This window comes from Phalacrocorax aristotelis, chromosome Z (assembly GCF_949628215.1).
Source record: "Phalacrocorax aristotelis chromosome Z, bGulAri2.1, whole genome shotgun sequence".
Classification (NCBI taxonomy): Eukaryota; Metazoa; Chordata; class Aves; order Suliformes; family Phalacrocoracidae; genus Phalacrocorax; species Phalacrocorax aristotelis.
In genome coordinates this window covers 45,236,119-45,257,752 of record NC_134311.1, presented here as the reverse complement: position 1 = coordinate 45,257,752, position 21,634 = coordinate 45,236,119, and the positions used below count along the sequence as shown (strand labels likewise).

Below are 21,634 nucleotides of genomic sequence, written 5' to 3'. Positions count from 1 at the left end.
GGGTGAGTATTTCTGAATGGTATCTTAGACACTTAACATTGTAGATTATGAATACTCTATTCCTCTTCAGCAAATATCCAGTTTGAAAGAAGTCACAAAAACATATATAAAGTTATAGTTGTAGCTGCCGATAATACCCTGCTGTTCTCCTATACGGATCAGTAAATCACTGCTTTACGAAAGAAGGACTTTATCCTAAGGTTCAACATAATTACAATGGCCTTATATTATAAGCCTAACCAAAACTTCCTGAGTATGTGCCACAAACCAGTGGACAGGTGAGCTACTAGTAACACAAAAAATATAGTTTTGCACTTACCTGAAAGCAGTAAAGATCCCTAAGGTGCACAGGCATATCATTTGCACTTCCATATACATTGCACTTAGAATCTGAGGCCAGGTCCTCACAGGCCTCAGGCCTGTGTGTAGCCTTCTCAGGCCTCAAAATTCTTAGCTATCACTTCTTATTCCAGAACTATCCATGCAGTAGCAACTCAAAATCCAGTTTAATTTTTCTTAAGACAGGCCATGATCAATATATTATCTACATCCGTAGGATTCAGCTACCCTTATAGCTCATCTAGCACCTGAAAGATTAATGCAAGCCTCAAAGACAGACCTATACTTTAGTACATTACTTGGAGCTAGAGGATCCTTCTCAATCAAGATCTTACTGGTACATGTTTAGGTCCTTGATAGGACAGTCCTCTAACACAATAATCAAATCACTGTTACTCTTCTCACATTTCCATTAACATGATGTGTTCATCAAATGCACAAATATAAATACCGCTTAAAAGTAATGATACATACAGAATGAGGAATGGAGAGACCATATGAACTTGTACCTTACAAATAGAGAGTTTGATAAAAGTACTCAAAAAATACAGTTTATATTCTCCTTGGTGTCAACATTTCTCCTGGTTTTCTTTCTGAGTACATGTGCTTATTACTCATGATGAATAACAAAAACGCATACCAGCTGGATATAAACTCTGGGCAGGAATTCTGTACTTTTAAACTCTTCATAATTATTTAGTAGCTTTAAAACAAACTAAGGCATGTAATCTGAACGAGTCAATTTTTTTTCCCCTAATAATATTTTTATTCTTAACCTGCAAATATGGGAGAATGGACATTATGCTGAAGGGCCTCAAGCTAATCATTGCTTTCAAGAGAAGTTTCCATACATTTACAAGACTGACACTAACAAAACTGCTAATGAATCTTGGTATTTTCAGTCATCACTTCTATTTGTAAAGCTCTAGTCCTGTAGTTTTCCCATAATTAGCATGTTTACAGAGGAAGTATCACTTTGTATCACACTAAAACACAGACTCAAAGCCAGTAACACCCATTTGAAAGCAAGATTGTGGCCAAAAAGTGGAAGAGCACTCTTATAGATGCAGTCGACCTACCTAAGAGAAATGGGAAGCCTCCCTGCCATTTATTTACTCCTATGACAAAAACAAGAACCACATGGTTGGATAGTCAGAATGGAGGGAAAACTTCTTTTTAAATCTTTAACAACGCCCTAAAATACCTTTATTTATAGCTACATATGGAACTTACAGCAGTGATTAACAGTGTGGCCCTAACGAGCAGTGCATCTGGCTAGCCAAGTAAGGACTACTCCAAGCTCCTTCCCCCAGCCTCTTTTACATACCCAAAGGAGCACAGCTGACAAACACACTTCAAGGATGGAACTGCATGCAAAGGTACAGGGGATATAGGAGGCATGTTTGCTAAAAAAAAAACCAGTTATGGATCAGGTCTTTCCCAGCGGACGCTCTATAGCAGAACAAAAAAAACCCACCACCAAAAAACCACACTCTTCAGCAGCAGTCCCTGCAGACACTTGTGTCAGAAGATCTAGGAACCTCCAGAAGCAGTGAAAAAGCACACACTACTGGTACCAACTGCACTACACATTCCAGCGGACTGGCTCTTTCCCTGGAGGAGCATGTCCAGGTTCCTCTGGTAACGTCCCAACCAGAGCTCTGTGGTCCTGCTTTCAAGTGTCTTCTAACCAGAGCATGAAAGGCTTGACAGTCACCCGGGGAACCTTTGTGAAGTCACCAGCACCAAGGTCTAGAGTCCAGGTCTGCAAGGAACATAGCTGGCCTTGTTCCAGATAGCCAATAGCTGTCAGACCTTTCTATTCTCTAGCTGTTTGACCATGATTAGATCAACATGTAAAGGGCCTATTAAGAAGTGCTTCTTAGCTGTTAACATGTTAGCAGCCACATCAGAGTTGCCACAATCAGCCACATAAATCTCTTTTTATAAGGCTTGTCAAATTCTGCTTTATCAGATGTCAAATACAGCTGGAGATTCTTCTTAAAACCTATTTGCAACTGTTTTGGAAGGAGGAGAAAGATATACCACAACAGAAAAACAACTTTACCTAGCAATGCTTCAAAACTCTGTAACCACATCAGGTTAAGGGTTCGGTACTTTTACAATAAGTTTATCCACTGTTACTTCAACTTTTACATTCCCACCCCACCATAAGCAATATTATCACTTACACCACTATGTCATAAATGTATATCAACTATTTGAAAATAAAGTAGCATTAACCACAAGTCATAATTTTTTACAACTTTAGCGTAAAACATTTACTCAGTAATATGCCTAAAGAAACAGGCACTTCAGTGGAAGTTTATAAGAAGACGGCAGCCTCTATCAAGAAGTAGAGCTGATGGCAATGTCAACCAGAAGTCTCAAAAGGAGAGAAGAATCCAATACAAAATTTGGTTGGGTTTTTTTGGCAGGGTGGGGAGGATTAGGAGCAAGATATAAACTCCAAAGATTTTACCATTTCTCATTTTGAGACTTTGTCTTTCCATTTTATAGGATCATGTCACCTACTCAACATCTGCTATTGATAGTTCTGTACATGAAATATGGGCTACACATAAAATGATACTCTGGATGACATAACCAGAACAGGCAACTGACACTCTTAAAGGAGACTGGAATACAGTTTCTGCAAAAATAGAATGGAGGGACACTCCTCCATCTAGGCAGTGCCTGAAAAAGATGCAATTATGGTTCACTTAAGCATGTAGTGCTATTACAGTTATGCTCTTGCAGCACAAATTCTATCCTGATGATGGTTCCTTCCCACCCGGGTTCTCATTCAACAGCTCTTTATCTGGAAGAAAAAGTGTATTAGTTAGCACTCTATAGTATTCAATTAATTGACAGAAATACTTCTCCAAAAGTGTTTTGTGTACATTAAAAAAGCATATATATGAAAAGGTACTTTATTTCTGAGAACTGTTCCAACTAAGGTAAAAGCATCTGCTATCATTACAGCCAAAATTTTACTTGAAAGCTAAATTGAAGCAAGCCTTTGCACAAAGTATAAGTCTCACCACTCCTTGAGACTAGCTTGTTGTATTAAATTCCTAGTACTCCATTAAATACCACCTGTTTTGGTGAAAGTCTTCTGAACTATTACCAGCTCATTTTTATTAATGCATTTCAAAAATTGATCTCACATCTAACTAAACACTGCACTACTGGTTAAACAAAGTTGACACTTCTGTTGGAAATGGTGTGAGGGGGCAGGCATGCTGAAATTCAGGATTTTTCATAACAAAAAGTATATTAATAAAGTGTTACAGACAAACACTGACCTCACAAAAGTTCCAACTACCCACACTACATTTCTAAATAACCAAATTTGTTCAGAGTTAACACAGTATTTCAAACTTAGTGAATTCTCAAAATTTACCTTCAGATTACTCCATTGCTAAGGCACCTTAAGGCTTTTTTTTTTTTTTAATAGCTGCAGATTACCTCAGAAAGTCAAACAAGCACCCTTCCTCCTACTTGCAAGACATTGATACAACTAAAGGAAGTATGTTTCCTTTGCTTTTTTGCCATATCTTCCATAAGGAATAAGCACACAAGTAATCCATCTTCCTACACTTCCACAGCAGGGTTCAGCTGTTCAGAGTAGGTTATTTATGACAGTATACCCAGTGGCAGAATGGACAAAATCTTGTTGCTGAAGTACAGGGACACCTACCTTTCAATTTATGTATGAAGCTTAATGGGATTTCATGTACGACTGATGCCGCTTCGTCCAGATGTGGATAGGGCACCAGCAAAGATGACAAGGAATATTTTCTTTCATTAAGAGATATTGGAGATGGACTCCTGGTAAATTCTTCATCCAAGCAGAAAACTTCTGGTGGATTGGACAATTTATCTTTTTCTCTCTTTTCTGATGCGAGACTTAGGTCTAATGTACAACTCACAGATTCACCTTCATCATATGTTTGATGCAGCTCCTCTTCACTTCTAGATGCAGTCTTTTTCAGCATTTTATACCTGTTTAATAGGGACTGTAAATCTAGATTTGATTTTTTAATATCACTCCTATTTTCTGAAGCACCTGTTACATATATGCTGTCACTTACATCAAAATCAGAGTCCATGCTTGTAGATTTGTTGGGATCTATGCTACAAAGTTCTTCTGGAAATGTCTCATCCAATATCCCCAAGCTGGCAGCTTCATGACTGACAGAACTTAACAATGAAGATAAATTCCAGTGCAGTATCCCATCCTTTAAGGAACCCCAAAAGTGGTCTGAAGGTAGAGCATTCGTTCTACTATTGCTTTCTGAACAAATATCTGGAGTGTTCATGTTTGTCTTTACATATTGAAGAGTCTGTACTACTGGATCTTGTGCTAAACTTTGGTTCAAAACAATACATTTTAATTCCTGTTCTTCAGTTCTCCCTCTCTCTCGCATACCACATGTTTCCAAAAGTGGAGATTCAATGATCCTCATCTGCTCTTGAAGTCTAAATTCTGTAGAACTTAACTGCGACTTCCTTTCTGACAAGGGAGGATCCAAGTCAGGTACAGCAGATGCAGGGATAGAGCACACTAATCTAGAGTCTGATGCCTTCTGCATTATAGTTTGAGCATCCGTTGGAGCTTCTACCATTACTTCAGTTGGGGCCAGCTCTATATCTGATGAGCCTGCAGTCTCGATAGCTTTTCTCCATGAGCTTCTAATTTCAGTAACTAAATGGAGCAAACCAAAGTAAAATTTTAGTATTTTCATATTCTCAATCAATTCTTCTTCTGTCCCTTCAGTAACATAAGCAATCCTAGAAGTAAGATGTATGTATTTTATATTATTTATGCTTAGTTTTCTTCATTAACACAAGGGGGATTCTACACAGGGAAAAAAAAAAAAAATATACATTTAATCAAATTCACAGTATTCATATGTTATTAGGCCTACATCTCATTATGCCTATGTTGTGTTATAGAGTGAGCCATTATGGTAACGCAGCTTCACTGAAATAATTAACTTTTTCTTCTTGTTTGACATGTATAATGCCAATGAATCACATTTCTAATCAATGAGTATTACAAAAACATAGTTTTAGACTTACGCAGATTTTCTGGAGTTCGGGGAATTTGTTTCCTTGTTAAAAATGGGTTAAAAGCCAGTGAGCTAATAAGATCCTCTAATGCCATTTCTTTTCCTTCAGTACTCTGAGGTGACTCAGATACCACTCTTTTTGCAACCTGTAGGATGTTAGAGAAAGGCAAATCATGAGAGAGCAAAATTATAACCTCTTTATTTCTTTCAGTTATGGCTTGAAATATATTCCCATTCTCCAAATGATCTGAAGAGTTCGGAATCTCCTGACTCTTCTGTCGTTTACTACTTAGGCTCACAATGACCACAGTGTCCTACAAACACAAAATTAAGATAGAGGACTGTCATGGTTTTAGCTGGGATAGAGTTAATTATTCTTCTTCACTGTAGCTGGTACAGTGCTGTGCTTTGGACTTAATATAAAAATAATGTCGATAACACACTGATGTTTTAGTTGTTGCTAGGTAGTGCTTATATTAGTCAAGGACTTTTCCAGCTTCCCACGCTCTCCCAGGTGCGCAAGATGCTGGGAGGGGGCACAGCCAAGAGAGCTGATCCAAACTAGTCAAAGGGATAGTCCATATCATATGGCATCATGCCCAGTATATTACCTGCGGCGAGCTAGCCGGGGCATGCAGTGATTGCAGCTCGGGGACCTGCAGCGTCAGTTGGCAGGTGATGAGCGGTTGCATCACTTGTGGTTCTTTCCCCACCCCACCTCTTTTTTTCAGGCTTCTTTTCTCTCTCTCATTATTTACCTTTTAAATGTATTATCACTATTATCATAATCATTATTATGATAATTACCATTATTACTATTACTAGTTCATTTTAGTTATTAAACTGTTCTTGTCTTAACCTGCAAGTTTTCTTGCTTTTGCTCTTCCGTTTTTCTCCCCCATCCCAAGGGGGGCAGGGGGGTGGGGGGGGGTGCGGGGAGTGAGCAAGCAGCTACATGGTGTTTAGTGGCTGACTGGGGCTAAATCACAACAAGGACTGAAATCAGAATTCAGTTCTAAGTTCCCTCATCATCTATGAATCCATCTTTGAAATAGGAAAATGTGCTCAGATAGATTATATTTAAGACACTAGTCAAGAACTGCATAAACATGAAGACCAGAACTATATTTACATAAGCAAAAGGTTTTAGCAGATGAAAAGTAACTGTACCATTTTAGTGAAAGATGAAATTTACATTCCAAGTTTAGCTATGACACATTTTACAGTAACTCTTGTGAAGGAATTCTTCAGTTAAATCTTAAATAAAATACCTAGAAGAGGAAATACTTTAATTCCTCCTCAAAATTCCCAAGCTCTTGTTAAATATGTAACCTGCATAACTTCAGAAACAAAAAAGGACTGTTGAATTCTTAATATATGCAGTGGTTCATAGAATAAAGCGTAAGAGGTGACAAAAATCACACCATGATTTCACTGGAAGTGCTGGTCACCATGATTTGTAAGTATGACAACTGCACAATCTCCATGCTTTCAGGGTGTACTTAACTGGGCAGTCAACCCTAAAACTTAGTGACACCGATTACGGTCTAGCAGAAAAAAAAGTAGCTTTTGATGGGTGTGGATTACAAGAGCCATTTTATGTTACAGTTAGTAATTGTTCTCTGAAGTTAATACCATTTATTTAAAAACAAACAAACAGGTTTTAAAATAACTTTTCCTAACCTCTTCTGCCAGTTCATCTCTGGCTCTCTCAAGAAGGTTGTCTTTTTTGGCAGAAGGCTCCATCTGGGTAACATGACCACCTGCATTCTCCCACATTTTTGAAATGACAGGCTTATCCTTTCCATTTTTTAACATCTTCAGAGGCACAGGCTTTTTTTCTCCCTTGCAAGTTTGCATATGCAAGCTCTAGAGAAATACACAGGAATTAAGAGGAGTTTTAAACTCAGGTGTCAGAAAGTTAGCATGAAAAAAACGCTGTTCAAGTTCTGAACAGCAATGACCTTAGCGTTTAGTTAATAAAAATATTTCAGTCTTAAATTCTAACTAAGCACAAAAAATTTTTACAATTGTATTTAAAGTAGGATGTAAGTAGTGTCTAGGTGAGAGTATTGCATAGAACACAGATGTCTCACCTGCAACTACCTCGAACACACTACAACAAATAATTGTGCAACGGACAATTGTACATCCAAGTCACTTTTAGGCCATATTATACACCCTTAAGTTCATACACAAAGAAACATCAAAGTCTGACCACTGCTTACACCAAAAAGACTGTTTCAGCAAGCAGGGAATTAGTGACACACCACACTGTACTAGAATTCAGGTGCATGTGCACCTACTTCGTACTGTCCTTTCCTAAAGCTGAATGAAGTCCCTGGCAGTTAGCTTTTACAGCTTTACAGAACTGATTCAGATGTGTGAAAATAGTATTTTAAAAACAAACACCAAAACCACCACCCCCAAAAAAACCACTCAAATCAAAAAAAACCAAAACCACACAACCCTCCCTCCCAAATACTAAGTCTAGGCTTCAATCAACTTAAAAAGCAAATTTCCTAAGTTTAATTTCTTTGACAGGTAGGAAATTACTGAAGAACAACCTTTTCAATTAACATGTCTCTGTTTTCAGATACTTTTGACAACTCCAAAGGCACTGAAGAGATCCCTAGGGGCAAGGGGCTGGGGAGAAGAAGAAGGCAAAAAAAGTTTGAGAGACAAACAAGTGGCATGCAAGTCTTAGTAGAAGGCCATTACACATTGTGTGCCCCGTATCTGTCCGTTACGATTTCCCTCAATTCGTCCCGGTCATCAGAAGGCAATTCTACTATAGGGAGAACATGTGACAATTAGAGCAGATTTAGCCCTAGTTGTGTATCAGCCTCCCAAAATTAATAAATTATGGAACTCTTTCCTTGATTACCAAACAGAAAAAGAAGGAATTTTGTGATACATTTTGTTAACAAGTCTTTTGTATTCTGCAAAGATAACTGGAAAGTCTTCTGCAGACCTGATAATGTTCTTTTCCCTGCCATCCACAGGTCTGCTCCTACATGAACTTACTCATATTTAACATAACAATCACCTGGCTACCAGAACCCTGAGTCTTATCACTTCTGATGAGCATAGTGCTAATTACATAGCTCTCTAAAATGTAATGTACAGTCCTCGCTTCTTAGTAAGAACACACCTTAAAACATTAATATTTGCTGTTATTTGTCTTTAGAATCAGACTCAGACAAAAATCCATGCTGTATGAAGTCACTAAGAGAAATCCAAGCGTTAATCGTTAACTATTTGGACAACTTTTGAGACTTGTATGGAACTACATCTACTGATGACTAAGTATAGGACAGCCTTTCTTTATTAACTCCCTTTCTCTCCTAGCAGAGAACTTTCAAGTATCTGTAGGAGTTGTATTATGAAATACAGTGTTGTTCAAAAGGTCATGAAACCTTCCTGGACTAAGTAAATTACAAACAAGCCATAACATTTTAGAATACCATTGTTTTGTGTTCTATCCTTTGCTGGAAATGTATTAAGAGAACTTACAGAACAAAACAATTTTAGAGTTCAGGAGAAGAGCCTTGTTGAGAAGGTTTAGGACAGTAATTCTGCTTGGGAGTTAAGGGTTTTTGTTTTCATTCGGTTTTAGGGTGTTTTTTTTTAAACACAAAAGAAGGGCTCCTGTGAATACCAGTTCTTTTATTCTCAGGCTATACTGAACATATATGTCCATCTCCACCCAGCCTAAGAATTCTCTGTTTTCTCCATCCACCTCTTAAAACCTGAGCGATTTAAAAGTTAAAAAGTGAGATAAAAACCTTGTATCTTGGCTGCTGCACATCCTATTCAGCAGCAACCAGTTGATTTAATTGGTCACGAGCTGGAGAAATCGGTAGTTACTTTAGGACTATCTTGCTAAATAGGTGGATGTGGCATGTAAGGAGTGGGCTACTGAAATATTCCACTAAGAATCCAGAGGTGCGATATAAGAATCCAACTAAGAATCCAACAAGTGTATTTCTATTTTTACCACTGCTTTCATCATTTTCTCATTAACATCATACCATCTTGGTGGTGGCATTAACTTATCCATCATAGTTTCCAACACTCCATCATCTTTCTCTCCACATTTTTCATGATTTGAGTCACGAACATCTAGAAAAGCAAGTCAAGAGTTTTATTGTTTCCTTTATTTTTTTGGCTCAGACTTCCCTAGTGACACAACTTACACTTCTGTAGACTATTCCCAGGATGGACTTTATGAACACTTCAAAAAAATAAATCAATACGTAAGCAGAACAGTGAAATCAATCCTTCTGCTCAGGTACCACCTGCAGCCACAGATGCCACTAGCAGCCAGTACCTATTTGTATTGCTCCTGAACACATGTTCAAAAGACATTATTCTATTTGCTGCCCTGCACATATCAATCACACATTCCACCTTCCCCCAAACTACAGTCCCACCCACATCATCGTTACCTCCTCCACATATACATCAACTGTGTGGCACATCAATTCCACAAAGCAAAGTTCCACCCACATTTTCCCCACCACCCTCACCTGCATTTACCAATAAATATCTCTACGGACATACACATCCCTCTGATCTGCCTCACTCCAAGCAAGGCATGGCACTCTACAAGCAAACATTTTGCACATTATGAGAGGTACGCGTTCCTCAGTTCAGGACTCTCTAGAATATTAAAAATATATTTTGGCAAATCATTTGAATACAACAGCTGAAGTTCAAGCTCAGTAGTTCTCTACTAACCCTGAATTTCAGCTTCTGCAAACATAAATGGCATTTTGTTTTGCGTTCACGTCAATAACACTTCCAAAATCTAAGCTCACTTCAACAAGGTAGGTGAGGTCAATATATTTTTTAAAGCTTACAATGTTGACAGGCAGAAGGTTAGTTTTCTTAGTGGTTGGATTCTCAGACCAAGAATCTTAACCACAGAGTAGAGAGAATGCCACAGACACCAGTTTGTCTTAAGCTTTCTGATATCACCAGAAGCTCACAGCTTTATTGCACAGTGCTTTAATCTTTGAAATTTTTATGGCAAATGACCTTTCATTTGCAATTCTGTAGCCCTAAACTTACATAGCCTCAGATTACTGGAGCAGTGCTTTCACCTTTGTAACCAAAAGGATCTTCTCCCTGTTGCTTTGCAGCTTGAAATTCCAACACACATCTGCTATGTCATTTTCCCTACATGGAACTGCAAATAACATCATTCTAGCTGTCTTCCCCTTCCTTTTCCACCCTTGCTTTGAAGCTTCTAATTTATACCTCTACACTTAGGGACAGTCAACACTGGGTCATTTAGCACTACCCAGTAAAATACAATCAGCCCATGAGCCGATTAGTATGTGCAACATCCATGTCTGATCTAAGTGAGCTCTGACCAGCACTGTTAACCTAGGGACTGAAAGCAACCAGCACCACAATCAAGTAAGGTCCTGATCAAATGGCACAGTTACTGTGGAGTAAGTATTTCAGAATGCACCAGGGAAAGGTGCTTACCTGGGAAGAGACCTTCAATTTCCTTTCCTAATGGGCAATGGGAAAAGTTTTACCTTCTTCCTCTCTTTCTTATTGCTTCTCCAACCAGAAGCAACTTTTACTGTTAGAGTGATGTGTTCTCTAGAACCTGTGCACGAACATTTGTACATGGAAATCTGTCTCAACAACCTTCATGCAAGAACAACAAAATACCAAACAGCTCCAGCATTGGTTTTTTTTGTCATATCAAAAGCTTCAGAGAATCTCTGAGATATGACAAGGTCGAAAAATGTAAGGCAATTGTGACTAGAAGTCATTCAGAACCAGATTATCAGAGACTATCAAAGACACTTGCCAAAGCAAGCAGGGAGCATTTCTGACTCCAAGAAACTTTTAAAAATTGTGGCGAGGGGCAGAAGGAAAGGAAGCTTCTCATGTTCACCCACCTGGAACTGACACTAGAGGCCAATGAAAGATACTATCCTCATATTCCTCTGCAAGACTAAAACAATGGGCTTGCAAAGCTTCTGATGGACCAAGTTCCTTTCAAAAGAAACAAAAGCAAGCTAAAACCAAATCTGCATATCAACAGCAATTAACAGACAAATATTTACAACAGCTTTTCTGCAAAACACCTGTCAGACTCGACATGAAACCTTTCCTCTCTCTGCTGGGTATCTAGGCAAGGGTATAACCTCGGATCACTGTTATCAATGTGAGTGTCAGAATGGAAGTTATTGTTCACTGCTCAAGCAGATCACTTCAGAAGGGAAAAACAGAACTCAGCTGATGTTCAGACAGATAGCACATGAAAGCTCAATTTTCGCAGGGGGATGGACATGGACAAAACCAGTCAGCTTGCTCTTTTGCTGATCTACTCTTTTGGTAAGATGGTTCCATCCCCCATCTCAAATGAAGACACCAGGTGTCACTAAGTCAGATGTATCTTCTTTCTTAAAAGACTACTTCATAAAGCAATTCCTGCTATATTGTGCTGATTCCCTAACATAGAGTTTAAGTGTTACAATAAAACACACAAGCTTAGATGTACATCCTCTCACCTTCACCCTTTCTATTCCCCAGAATCAGATATTGAATACTACTTACTGAATCTAAGTTTAAATTCAAAGGAGACAAGGAGCCAAGAAAGCTTTTCCACTTCACTTCCCAGTCTTCCTGTTCTCTAGAAATAGATTCACTCAACACACAATGCTGTTGCTCTATTTTTATCCTGTAACATATGAGCATGGAAAATGAACATAGCACATCTGTTGGTGGAGATAATTCTGAATAATGGAGAGTACTCTGTGTTCCCCTTATCCTGCAAAATCTTTGATGTGTATCAACTTATTCATGCATTTGTGCATGCACTAAGAACTGTAATTCTCAACCTAAAAAGCAGCTGTTAAGTAGTCTTCATGTTTCTCTTTACAGTAGAATTGGAAGAACTATAGTAAATTATGTACACTCAATGCGATACACACTTAAATTTTCCCTAAACCAGTTTCAGATAAAGTTTTAAAATCCCAGAACTGATTAACCTAACAAGGAGAAAAAAAAAAAAAACACCCCACACACAATATCAGATACAACTAGCAAATGAGGTCCCCAGGAACAAAGCCTAAAATATTAATGAAGCAAGGGCAAAAAGCTGAAGTTAACTAGAGAAAGATCTCAGGTAAAAGTTACATAGATAATCAAGACAAATGTGAACTTCCCTGAGGCAAAGGAAAAAGATTGAACCAACCTGTTCTCACTAAAAATTCTATTATTTTAGAAAAGACTCCAAGGTAGGAAGACATGATCCTTACACTAAAAACCATGGAACCAGAGAAAATTTCCAGACAATTACCTGTTTGCCTGCAAACTCAGTAGTGCTTTTCTGTGGAGCATAATCTTCCTCTCAGTGACCTGAATTTCTTGTTTTAATTCAGCTTGACAATGTTCATCTCTCAATATCCTCAGGGCTTCATTTAATAACTGAATGACTGTTAAGAAATTCAGTTTTTCAGCTTCATATACATTTCCTATACAAACCTTTAAGTATAGCAAGCAAGAAAAAATAAAGGATTAGTGAACAGCATCAATATCAGAAAGTTATGTCTTCTGTAGTCAGAGCAGGGACACAAGGTTCCACTTTATACTTTGATTCAGCTCCTGACTGTTTTCATTTAAAAAAAACAAAACAAAACAAAACAGTCTAGATTTAAGCCTCACATTTGTTTTCTAGAATCAGCTGCTTGAAAGCAACCTATAAAGCAATATGAACTAAGAAAACTCCAGTTAATGAGGTATTCTGTTTAACCACCACCCCAAAAGATGTGGCAGGTCAAAAGAGCACCATATAGTACACATGGGAAACAAAAGCCCATTCATTAAAGCAATAGTTAAACTGGTCTACCTGGTTTTAATGTCTAAACAACAACAAAATAATCAAGTACTGATCAGGCAGGCTTACCAATACAGTTAATGACCTTAAAAAGTTAATGGCTGAAACACAACCAATACAAACAGCAGCATAATCATAACAAACTTTTACATACAAATTCGTGTATTTTCTCCATCCTTAAGCAATCACCTCTGAAATACTTTTTTTTTTATTAAAGGTATCTAATTAGACCCCTGGGGGCTGAAAACCAAACAAGTTTAGCAAGAAGGACAAAACTTACCTGGTGCATGTGACTTTCAACTCTGTGAGCCAACAGCTGTGGAACTCTGACAACAACATTAGTTCCATCTAAAATGCACCGACGACTACCACTGCTGAGTACAGTAAGTACAGAATCTACAACTGCCTTTTCCTTTTGCAGAGATGTAAGCATTTCCATTATACATGTCCACATACTACGGACCTTAATAAGCAAGGACAAAAATGCTACTTTAAAATGTTTGCCGCCTATAATGACAGAGTATTAGAACATCATAAAGGCAGATGAAAGTGCTATCATAATCACAGCTGAACAAGTGGAAAGAACAGTATTGAGAGTAAGTGTTGCAGAAATGTAAGAAATACAGCATGCTGCCACAGCAGAAAAAATGCTCACCTTTTGAATTCTCTCAGTTCTGTCATTTTTGTTTTCGTCATTTTGTTTCATCCTATATGCATAGGCAAAACAAAAGTTCAAGTGGAACACAATGAAATTAGAGCTCATATTTCATAAAATTGAGAAAGAAATCAATTTTATATATGCTAACTTAGTTACAGGGAAAAATACTTACTTGTAAAACTGTATCTGCAGGGCTGTATACTCAGACTGTATCTGGTTTATTTCTTCAATTAAAGATCTAAGACCAAAGTTAACAGTTACTACAGATTATTTTTTTTTAAATCCACATTTCTACTCTACTATTCTCAGAATTCCTTACAATCACTAGCCAATCATACTCATTCTTTCCAAACCTGCTTACTGAGGCAGTTTTAGAACGATGCAAAAAAAACTTATTCTTGACATCCTAACCATGATTTTGTGCAGAAAGATAGCCAGGAAAGCCACGAAGATATGTGTAAATTAAGCAATTAGGCTGTCATTTATTCTATTGCAATGGAATGGCTTTTATTAGGCCCAAGAACAATAAAGTTACTAGAAATGTACTTTATCAATACAAACCTCCAAATATATTCAGCAATTGTAAAGTACCCAAACCCCTCCGTTCAAAGAAACTAGAGAACAGAATACTGGAGTACAAGCAGCTGGACCACCACACTTCTTTTGCCAAAGCCAAAGTGCTTTCATTAGATTTTTAAGCATGTGAAAACACAGTGGCCTGATTTTCAGCAACACTCGATGCCTGAATCATGCTGAATTCTAGAGGATCTTCTGAGTCCTGATGCCTTGTTGAGAATGAAAAACTATAGAGAATTAAGTTTTTGAAAGACAGTGCTCACAATGTAAGTAAGAGCACTAACATTCCCCAAGGAGGGTGAGAAGAGACACAGAACTGTAGAAATCTGAGAAGCTTAGGAGACACTAACCTCTGGAAATTATGTTGTTGAGCCTTCCATTGAAAGCAAAGCCTTCAGTTATATTACCCATGGTCCTGTCAAGCCAAGTCTTAAATTTTTCCAGCAAAGGAGATTCCATCACTTTTCTGGGCAACCTATTTCAGTGTTTAATTTTTTTCACAAGATTTTTTTTTTTTCATCCAGCTGCACTTTTCCCTTCAGCACCTTGGACTGTTGCCTCTTGTCCTGTCACCTTACGTCCTTGTGAACAGAGTACCTCCACCGTCTCCACCACTACTCTTTAGATATTAGAAAATTGTGATTAAACCCCAAGTTTTGTCTTCTCCCGGCTAAACAAACCCAATTTCTACAGCTTTTACTCTTACGTGTCAAGTTCTTCAACACTGTAATCATTGTAGTCTTCTGCTGGAACCTCTCCTATCTTTCAATCTCTCTCCTCAACTGGGGAGACCAAAACTGAACACACTGTTCCAGGTGTGGCCTTAGAATTGCCAGGTAGAGTGAAATACGCCTCTTGATCTGCTGGCTGTGCTCCTTCTCGTACAACCTAGGAGGCTGCTGGTCTTCTTGACTGAAGGGCCACTGCTGATTTCTGCTCAGCTTGTGGCCCAACACTACTCTCACCTCTGGTTCTTCTTAGCAGAGCTGCTCCCCAGCCAATCACCAACAAGCCTGTGCTGCTGTTGGGGATTATTCCATCCCAGGTGCAGGACTTCACACTAATCTTTGCTAAAACTCACGTAATTCTTCTTGGGGAAGTCTCCAAACCCAGCAAGGTCTCTCTGAGTAATGGCTCTTCATTCCTGTATACCTACCTTTCCTCACGGTTTGGCATCATCTGCAAGTTTGGTGGGTTTGCATTCAATCCTGTCAACCATATTCCTTATGAAGACAAGGGATAGTATAAGACCCAGTATCACCCTCAGAGGACCTCCACTTGTAATCGGCTACCAGATAAGACTTTGAGGCACTACCACCCTTTGGGTTCACCTCTTTATCTAGCATTCTCTCTTTCCAAAGATGACAGAGTAGTTCTAAAATGATGCCAGGCAAGTATGTCTGCAGCTCTGGATGCATTCCATCAGGTACACAAGCCTTTGCTATGTCCAGCTGGTAACAAATGAACTGCTCTACCCTCTTCTATTATCAGTGGTTTGTTACTTCTTTCATCATTGCTTCTTGGCACAGAGACTGGGCTACTGACCTTACCCACAAAAACTGAGGCAAAGAAGGCATTAGGTATGTCAGCCTGTGACACCTGAACTTAACTTGCCATTTCATTCAGAAGCAGACCTAAGTCCTCCACATACTTCCACCTCCAAATAACACACCTATGGATGCCCTTATTCAGGCTCTTACCAGGATCTTGGAGCTTTAGCCTTCATAACTACATCACTGCACACCTAAGAAGTATTTCTGTACTTATACCTGGGAGTCAGTCCCCTTTCCCATATTCCATAGGCTACTGCTTCAGTTTCTGAGCTCCGTCACTAGCTCACTGTTTTAACCAAGTTGGTTTCTTGTTATGCCTGCTTCTTTTTCCACTTAAGGGAATGGACCATGTTTGAAGGATCTCTGAAAATATCCTAGCACTCCCGAGTCCTTCTGGTTTCCACTGGATACCTCCTAGCAGCTCCCTGGGCAAGTGGAAATCTGTTCTTAAGTCTGGTGTCATTATTATTCCACTTGTCTTCCTCACATTCCTTAGGATCTGAAGTTCTACAGTGACTATAAGGCTCCTGTTGGCAGTTATGTCACCAGAAAAGTTTCTCTTACTGGTAAACAGTGAATTCAAAAGAGTACCACTCATACTCCGCACACCCAGTGATTGCATTACAAAGTCACCCTCAACATGCTCCAGCTTCCCAGATTGCTAATACACCACTGCATGTACTGCTCTCCCAGCAAATACCACGGTAAGCTGAAGTGCTCTATAAGCATCAAGGCCTCCAGTTCTGAGATGTGTTTGATTCGCCTAAACGCGGCTTCATACACCTTCCCTGGTGTAGAGGAAGAAGTGTATAGCAGACACCCACCATGAGATCTCCGTTGATGCTAAACCCTCTGATCTTGATCCAAAGGCATGAAATAACTAGTTCTCTTGTAAAGAGCTATGCTACATTCACCGAAATGGCTTTTTTTACCTGCAGTGCAGCTCCTCCTCTTTTTCTGCCATCTGCTGAACAGCTTGCAACTGTCTGTGACTGTACTCTACTCATGTAAACTATCCCACCCAAATTCTGTAAACTCCAAGTATATATAACTCTGTGCCTGCACAGAGAATTCCAGTTATCTGTGTTTCTCAAACTGGGAATGTTATCCATACACAAGAATAAAGAATAGCATAATTTTGGTGAAATAATTAAAGATTATATAAATAAAATGTGTCCCACAGTGATTAAGCAAAGACCAAATGTTTCATCCTGAGACATTTATATGCTAAGACATGACCCTTCAAAAGTTAAGAAATCTTAGTGCCATACATGCAGAATTCCCTCACCATTTTTAAAGCCTGAGTAACCATAACTCTAAAATCTAGCATTTCCTAACTAAAGACTAATTTCTTAGACCACTACACTTCACAGAAGACCCTACAAACAGTGGAACTGTCACTTAAAGGAGGTAAATAGGGAAAAAAATGGGGAGAAGCTCAACACAACTCATGATATACAGCAGATGTAGCCTACTCAAACCCTTTTAAAACATATACACAGAAGTCAGCTTTTATGAAAAGACTCCATATCTTTAAATGCATTACTTACTGTGCTTTCTTCTCATATTCTTGAATAACAAAATCTTCCTTTTGCAAAATCTGCAGAAGTTTATTGTATGCAACTCTACATCTTGCATTTGCCATGTACATATCCTTGGGCATCAACTCTACAGCTTCAGCAAAAGGTATTTCAGTGCCTAAATGAAAGTTAATGTTTGGGTTACATCATTCACTTTTAGCAAATAGACAATTTCCTAATCTACCTAGCTGGAACTGAAAGAATCACAAAATAAGATGCCCATTTTACGTGGACTGAAATAAGAGTATGCAGTGCACTGTCTTTTTATCAGTTCCTTCTGTTGCATACATTTTCACTCCCTCACTCTCACTCCCTTCCTCTATTTTTTAGGCCACCAAAACAATACAAGATGCCCAGAATAGACAGTTCTGTTCTGATCCTTCAGAATTCCTCACGTTGTGAGAAACAGTATAGTATAGCAGTCCAATACTTTTGGACCAAACCATGGGTTGTGAGGATAATGGTGTACAGCATTAAACAGATGAACCTTAGAGCACGACCCATAAAGCAACAGAAAGCAAACAACCTGCACTGTTCTATCAGCAGTAACTCTATGCCACTGCACAGAACCCTGCAAAACATTTTTAACAGAGCAGCCAACTCAGAACTACTTAACGCTCTTAGCATATATGAAAGACTTGACAGATTCACTGTCAAAGATGAAAAATTAAGCTTTTTTATTGTTCTATTACAGCTTACCTACAGAGTTAATTTTCATGTTCTCAACCACTACATGTCTTGCAAACCGATACAATAGGCGGATAAATTTAGGACCAGCAGGAACCATAAGTGCAGAAGGCGTAACTTGTGGAAAACAGCCTCGGTGTTCTTTCTAGAAAAGTAAAATTGGTTTTTAACACAAAACTAATCTAAGACATAAAGCCTAAACAACAGCCAACACATTTAGCTGAATACCAAAACACTTAGCCTACTTCTTAGCAAGTCTGATGCAAAGCTGAACTACTTTGCCACAAGAGTTGACATCTACTCTAGTCAGCAGAAGAGACTAAAACTTCTTCAATGTTCCCACCACCACCCCCCCTAGTTCTGTATACGAAAAGCAGTTTCAGCACAAAGACTGAAATCAGTGTTAGGTAAATATTGGAAATCTCTGCCTTCCTCACTCCTAACTAGTAATCCCTACCTTTGAAAAAACATCGAAGTGTTCTTTCGTATTTTCTATTGAAGTCATTAATCAGTGTACTTTGTTCTGCTTTTTATTTTACTCAAAGATACTGCATTGTTGGCTTTCACCTTGTCCTTACTACAAAAAAATAAGAGCATTCCAGTAGATAAAGACCTGATTTCTAGAACTATCATTAAAACAATGGCAGCATAACATAATAATCAATGAAATCTGAAGCAATCAATTTTGGTTTGCCTCTTTTCCATTAGAAAGCTCACCTTAAACTTCAGTCCCTTTCTCCACATATAAGGAAAGACTAATGTTAAAAAACATTTTTCATGCATCTGAAACCGCTTCCGCAATAATAAACACCTTCCCAGAAAACTTAAGCAAGCACTACTCAAGCTGAAGAAAAATATTCTCACCCAGAGCTGAGGTGCCCTCTCAACTTCTGTTTAATCAAAAACTATTATTCAGAAGGAAGCCACAGAAGTTTCTTTGGTAAAACAACCTTTTTTCAAACTCTTATTTAACACCACTACATATTCTCAAAAAAAAAAAAAAAAAAAAAAGAGGTCACAAAAACCAATAAAACATCAATTTCCACTCTTCACAATACTCACCAAAATTTCTTTTAGCCACTTACAGCACTTTTTCCTAAATTCAGGATTTGTAAAGCCTCCTACCAGAAAGTGACAATCTCTTTCCATTCGAAAAGGATGGGGAAAAAGAAGAAAATTAAGAAAAAAAAAAAAAAGAAAGAAAAAGTAACTTCAAAAACATGTTCAACAGTTCAATTACCTAATCAGTCATTATAAGAATAAGACTAAAACAACAATTTCTTAGCGATGCCTCCTGGCAGAGCCAGAAAATGTGAGGATATAGCCTAGACCAAGAATAGCTAAATTTGTTAAATTACAAGATTTTCTTGGCATAATAAGCTAATTACAGACTATTTCAGGGACAGATTTGCCTGCAGCTCTTTTTAACTCAGGAGAAGGAAAGACGGAAAAAAAAAGGGTCAGAACACTGACAGTTTTTGTATCACTGGTCTTCATCCAGCTATTTCTTTCACGTGTAAGGTAAAATAGCTCAGCTACATGAGGAAAACCGTTATGGAGGATGGCGTTCTTGTAATGTTGGAGATCCTGGCAGCAATCCATAAGTGGGAAATGTGACTCACTGTTTGGTCAGGGAAATGAATGGGAAAGCTAGATTACTTTGCAGCTATGAAAGTTTTTACTAAATTTGCCAAGTTACAGATACTACCAGAAAGAGCTTTATTTGAGGCAAGTTTTCAGATACATTAGAGTTGTGATCAAGAGGAAACAAATTTTCTGACTGTATGTTCTTCTTTGACAGCATTCCCCGAGAGACCACTTTGTTTCCCCCCTCAGCCGCTGCATAAACCATATTCTTGATTATGTGCACAGCAGTAACCTCACAAGCCAAATACTTACCTGAATGTTTCTGCTGCACGGGACGGATCCAGCTTAGTAAACAAGAAGAGGACAATGGCATGAAACCCACTGTTGCTTCTGTTACGAAAGATGTCCCTAGTACACAAAGAGTTACATCAGAAGGAATAGGATGCTGAATTAATACAACATTTTTACCAATCACTTAGGATTACAAAATACTACGGTTTTTTAAAGTGTTACAAGTTATACATTGAATGCTTGATTTTCTGCATAGTTAAAAATATACATCCTCCAGCCTATTTAACAAAATTCCAGTGAGAGAGTTTTCTGTCAAAGAAGTTTTCAAACCTAGAGGCACGGAGCCGATCAGCTCGCTTTCTCCATAGTTCTGTGCGGGATGTACCCATCGGAGAGCAAGAGTTATTACCATTTCTGGCCTTCGATTCTCCAGGCACAGTCAGCCCACATCGCTACAGCAATTCAGACATGTCTTACGTACCATCAAGGCCACTAGGCCTCTCCGCGGCCCTGCCGAGACCACACACACACACACTCCTCTTGCGGCGCGCGCTGCTAGCTGAAACCTGGGGCCCCGTTCGGGGGATGGCGGCCGCAAAAGAGGCCCGTCCCCACCCTAACACACACATACCCTCCACCTCCTCCTTCCCCTGCCCCAGACCTCCCTCGCACTCACTTTCTCGGTTGCAGGCCTCTGATGCCGGCCGTCCTGTCGAAGCCCAGGGCTCGCAGGTACAGCCGGAGATGCTTACTCTCCCACTCGATGGCCATGGCGCCACGCAGCTCGCAGGCCGCCCGCCGACGAAAATACGTGGTGAACAGCCACCCAACGGCGGCTTACCGACTGCCCTGCCTATCTGCGGCCACCACCCCCTTCACTCGTCCGCGAAAATGCCCCTTGTGCACGCAGGCCCGAGCCCAGGCCCGCCTACCCGAGACCCTAGTATCGCAAGACGCCCGGACAGCCCCCACCCACCCGGAAGTAAGGCAGGAAAACTCGCGAGGCCCGCCAAGGCGCGCCACCTTCTGGGAAATGTAGTCCCGGCCGCCTCGCGCCTGCGGACGGCGGAGGCGGAGGCCGGCAGACCGCCAGACTTACCGACAGACCGACTGACCGCGCCGCCGTTGTGCCGAGGGGCCCCCAAAGGTTCTGGGCATTGGCGGCCCGGCCCGTGCCTGGAAACCCGCCCCGAGCGGATCCCGGACCGCGTCACGGCCGCGCTGACCGACATCTAGAGGGCCCTTCCCGTTTAAATGGTTTTGTAATCGAATGGCAAAATGTGGCGCGAAAACTAAGTAAAACTCACACCGGCAGCAGGCTGTGCCGTTCAACTTTTATTGCAAGGCATTTCAGTGACTAGGATTCCAAGTTGTCACAACAACCGAGTTTTCACGACAACCAAGGTGACAGGAGAGCC

General features: G+C 39.5%; 2 protein-coding genes and 1 non-coding gene across 6 annotated transcripts in view; 1 reads left to right on the top strand and 2 right to left on the bottom strand.

The window, feature by feature from the left end:
- Window positions 1-21,634, top strand: part of DENND4C (DENN domain containing 4C) — a 179,582-nt gene that overhangs the window by 30,143 nt on the left and 127,805 nt on the right. The gene's annotated exons all lie outside the window — the stretch shown is intronic.
- HAUS6 (HAUS augmin like complex subunit 6) lies at window positions 483-21,200 on the bottom strand. Of its 3 annotated transcripts, none has more exons than XM_075079718.1 (17): window positions 20,893-21,200; window positions 20,238-20,333; window positions 19,401-19,479; window positions 18,351-18,483; window positions 17,622-17,769; window positions 14,115-14,180; window positions 13,940-13,991; window positions 13,565-13,747; window positions 12,748-12,932; window positions 12,003-12,126; window positions 11,342-11,438; window positions 9,452-9,542; window positions 7,985-8,063; window positions 7,101-7,286; window positions 5,428-5,563; window positions 4,043-5,050; window positions 483-3,160 (listed from the first exon to the last, which is right to left on the bottom strand). In XM_075079718.1, exons 1-17 carry the CDS (start codon window positions 20,985-20,987, stop codon window positions 3,108-3,110), a joined length of 2,811 nt encoding a protein of 936 aa, XP_074935819.1. In that variant the 5' UTR covers window positions 20,988-21,200; the 3' UTR covers window positions 483-3,107. The 3 variants fall into 3 exon arrangements, with proteins under 3 accessions (XP_074935819.1, XP_074935821.1, XP_074935820.1); XM_075079719.1 differs by having other exon boundaries at window positions 3,068-3,152; window positions 4,039-5,050; XM_075079720.1 differs by lacking the exons at window positions 17,622-17,769; window positions 18,351-18,483; window positions 19,401-19,479; window positions 20,238-20,333 and having other exon boundaries at window positions 20,893-21,117.
- LOC142050854 (small Cajal body-specific RNA 8) lies at window positions 8,140-8,269 on the bottom strand. Its single transcript, XR_012658164.1, has one exon.

Bases quoted from the DNA above. Each gene is read 5' to 3' on its own strand.
- HAUS6 (XM_075079718.1), bottom strand. From the start codon at position 20,987: ATGGCCATCGAGTGGGAGAGTAAGCATCTCCGGCTGTACCTGCGAGCC. The intron at 11,439-12,002 runs GTAAGTAGTATT...TTCTTTTGAAAG, and splicing joins TGAATTTAAACTTAGATTCA to GAACTTGGTCCATCAGAAGC. The intron at 5,051-5,427 runs GTAAGTCTAAAA...TGCTCCATTTAG, and splicing joins CCGAACTCCAGAAAATCTGC to TTACTGAAATTAGAAGCTCA.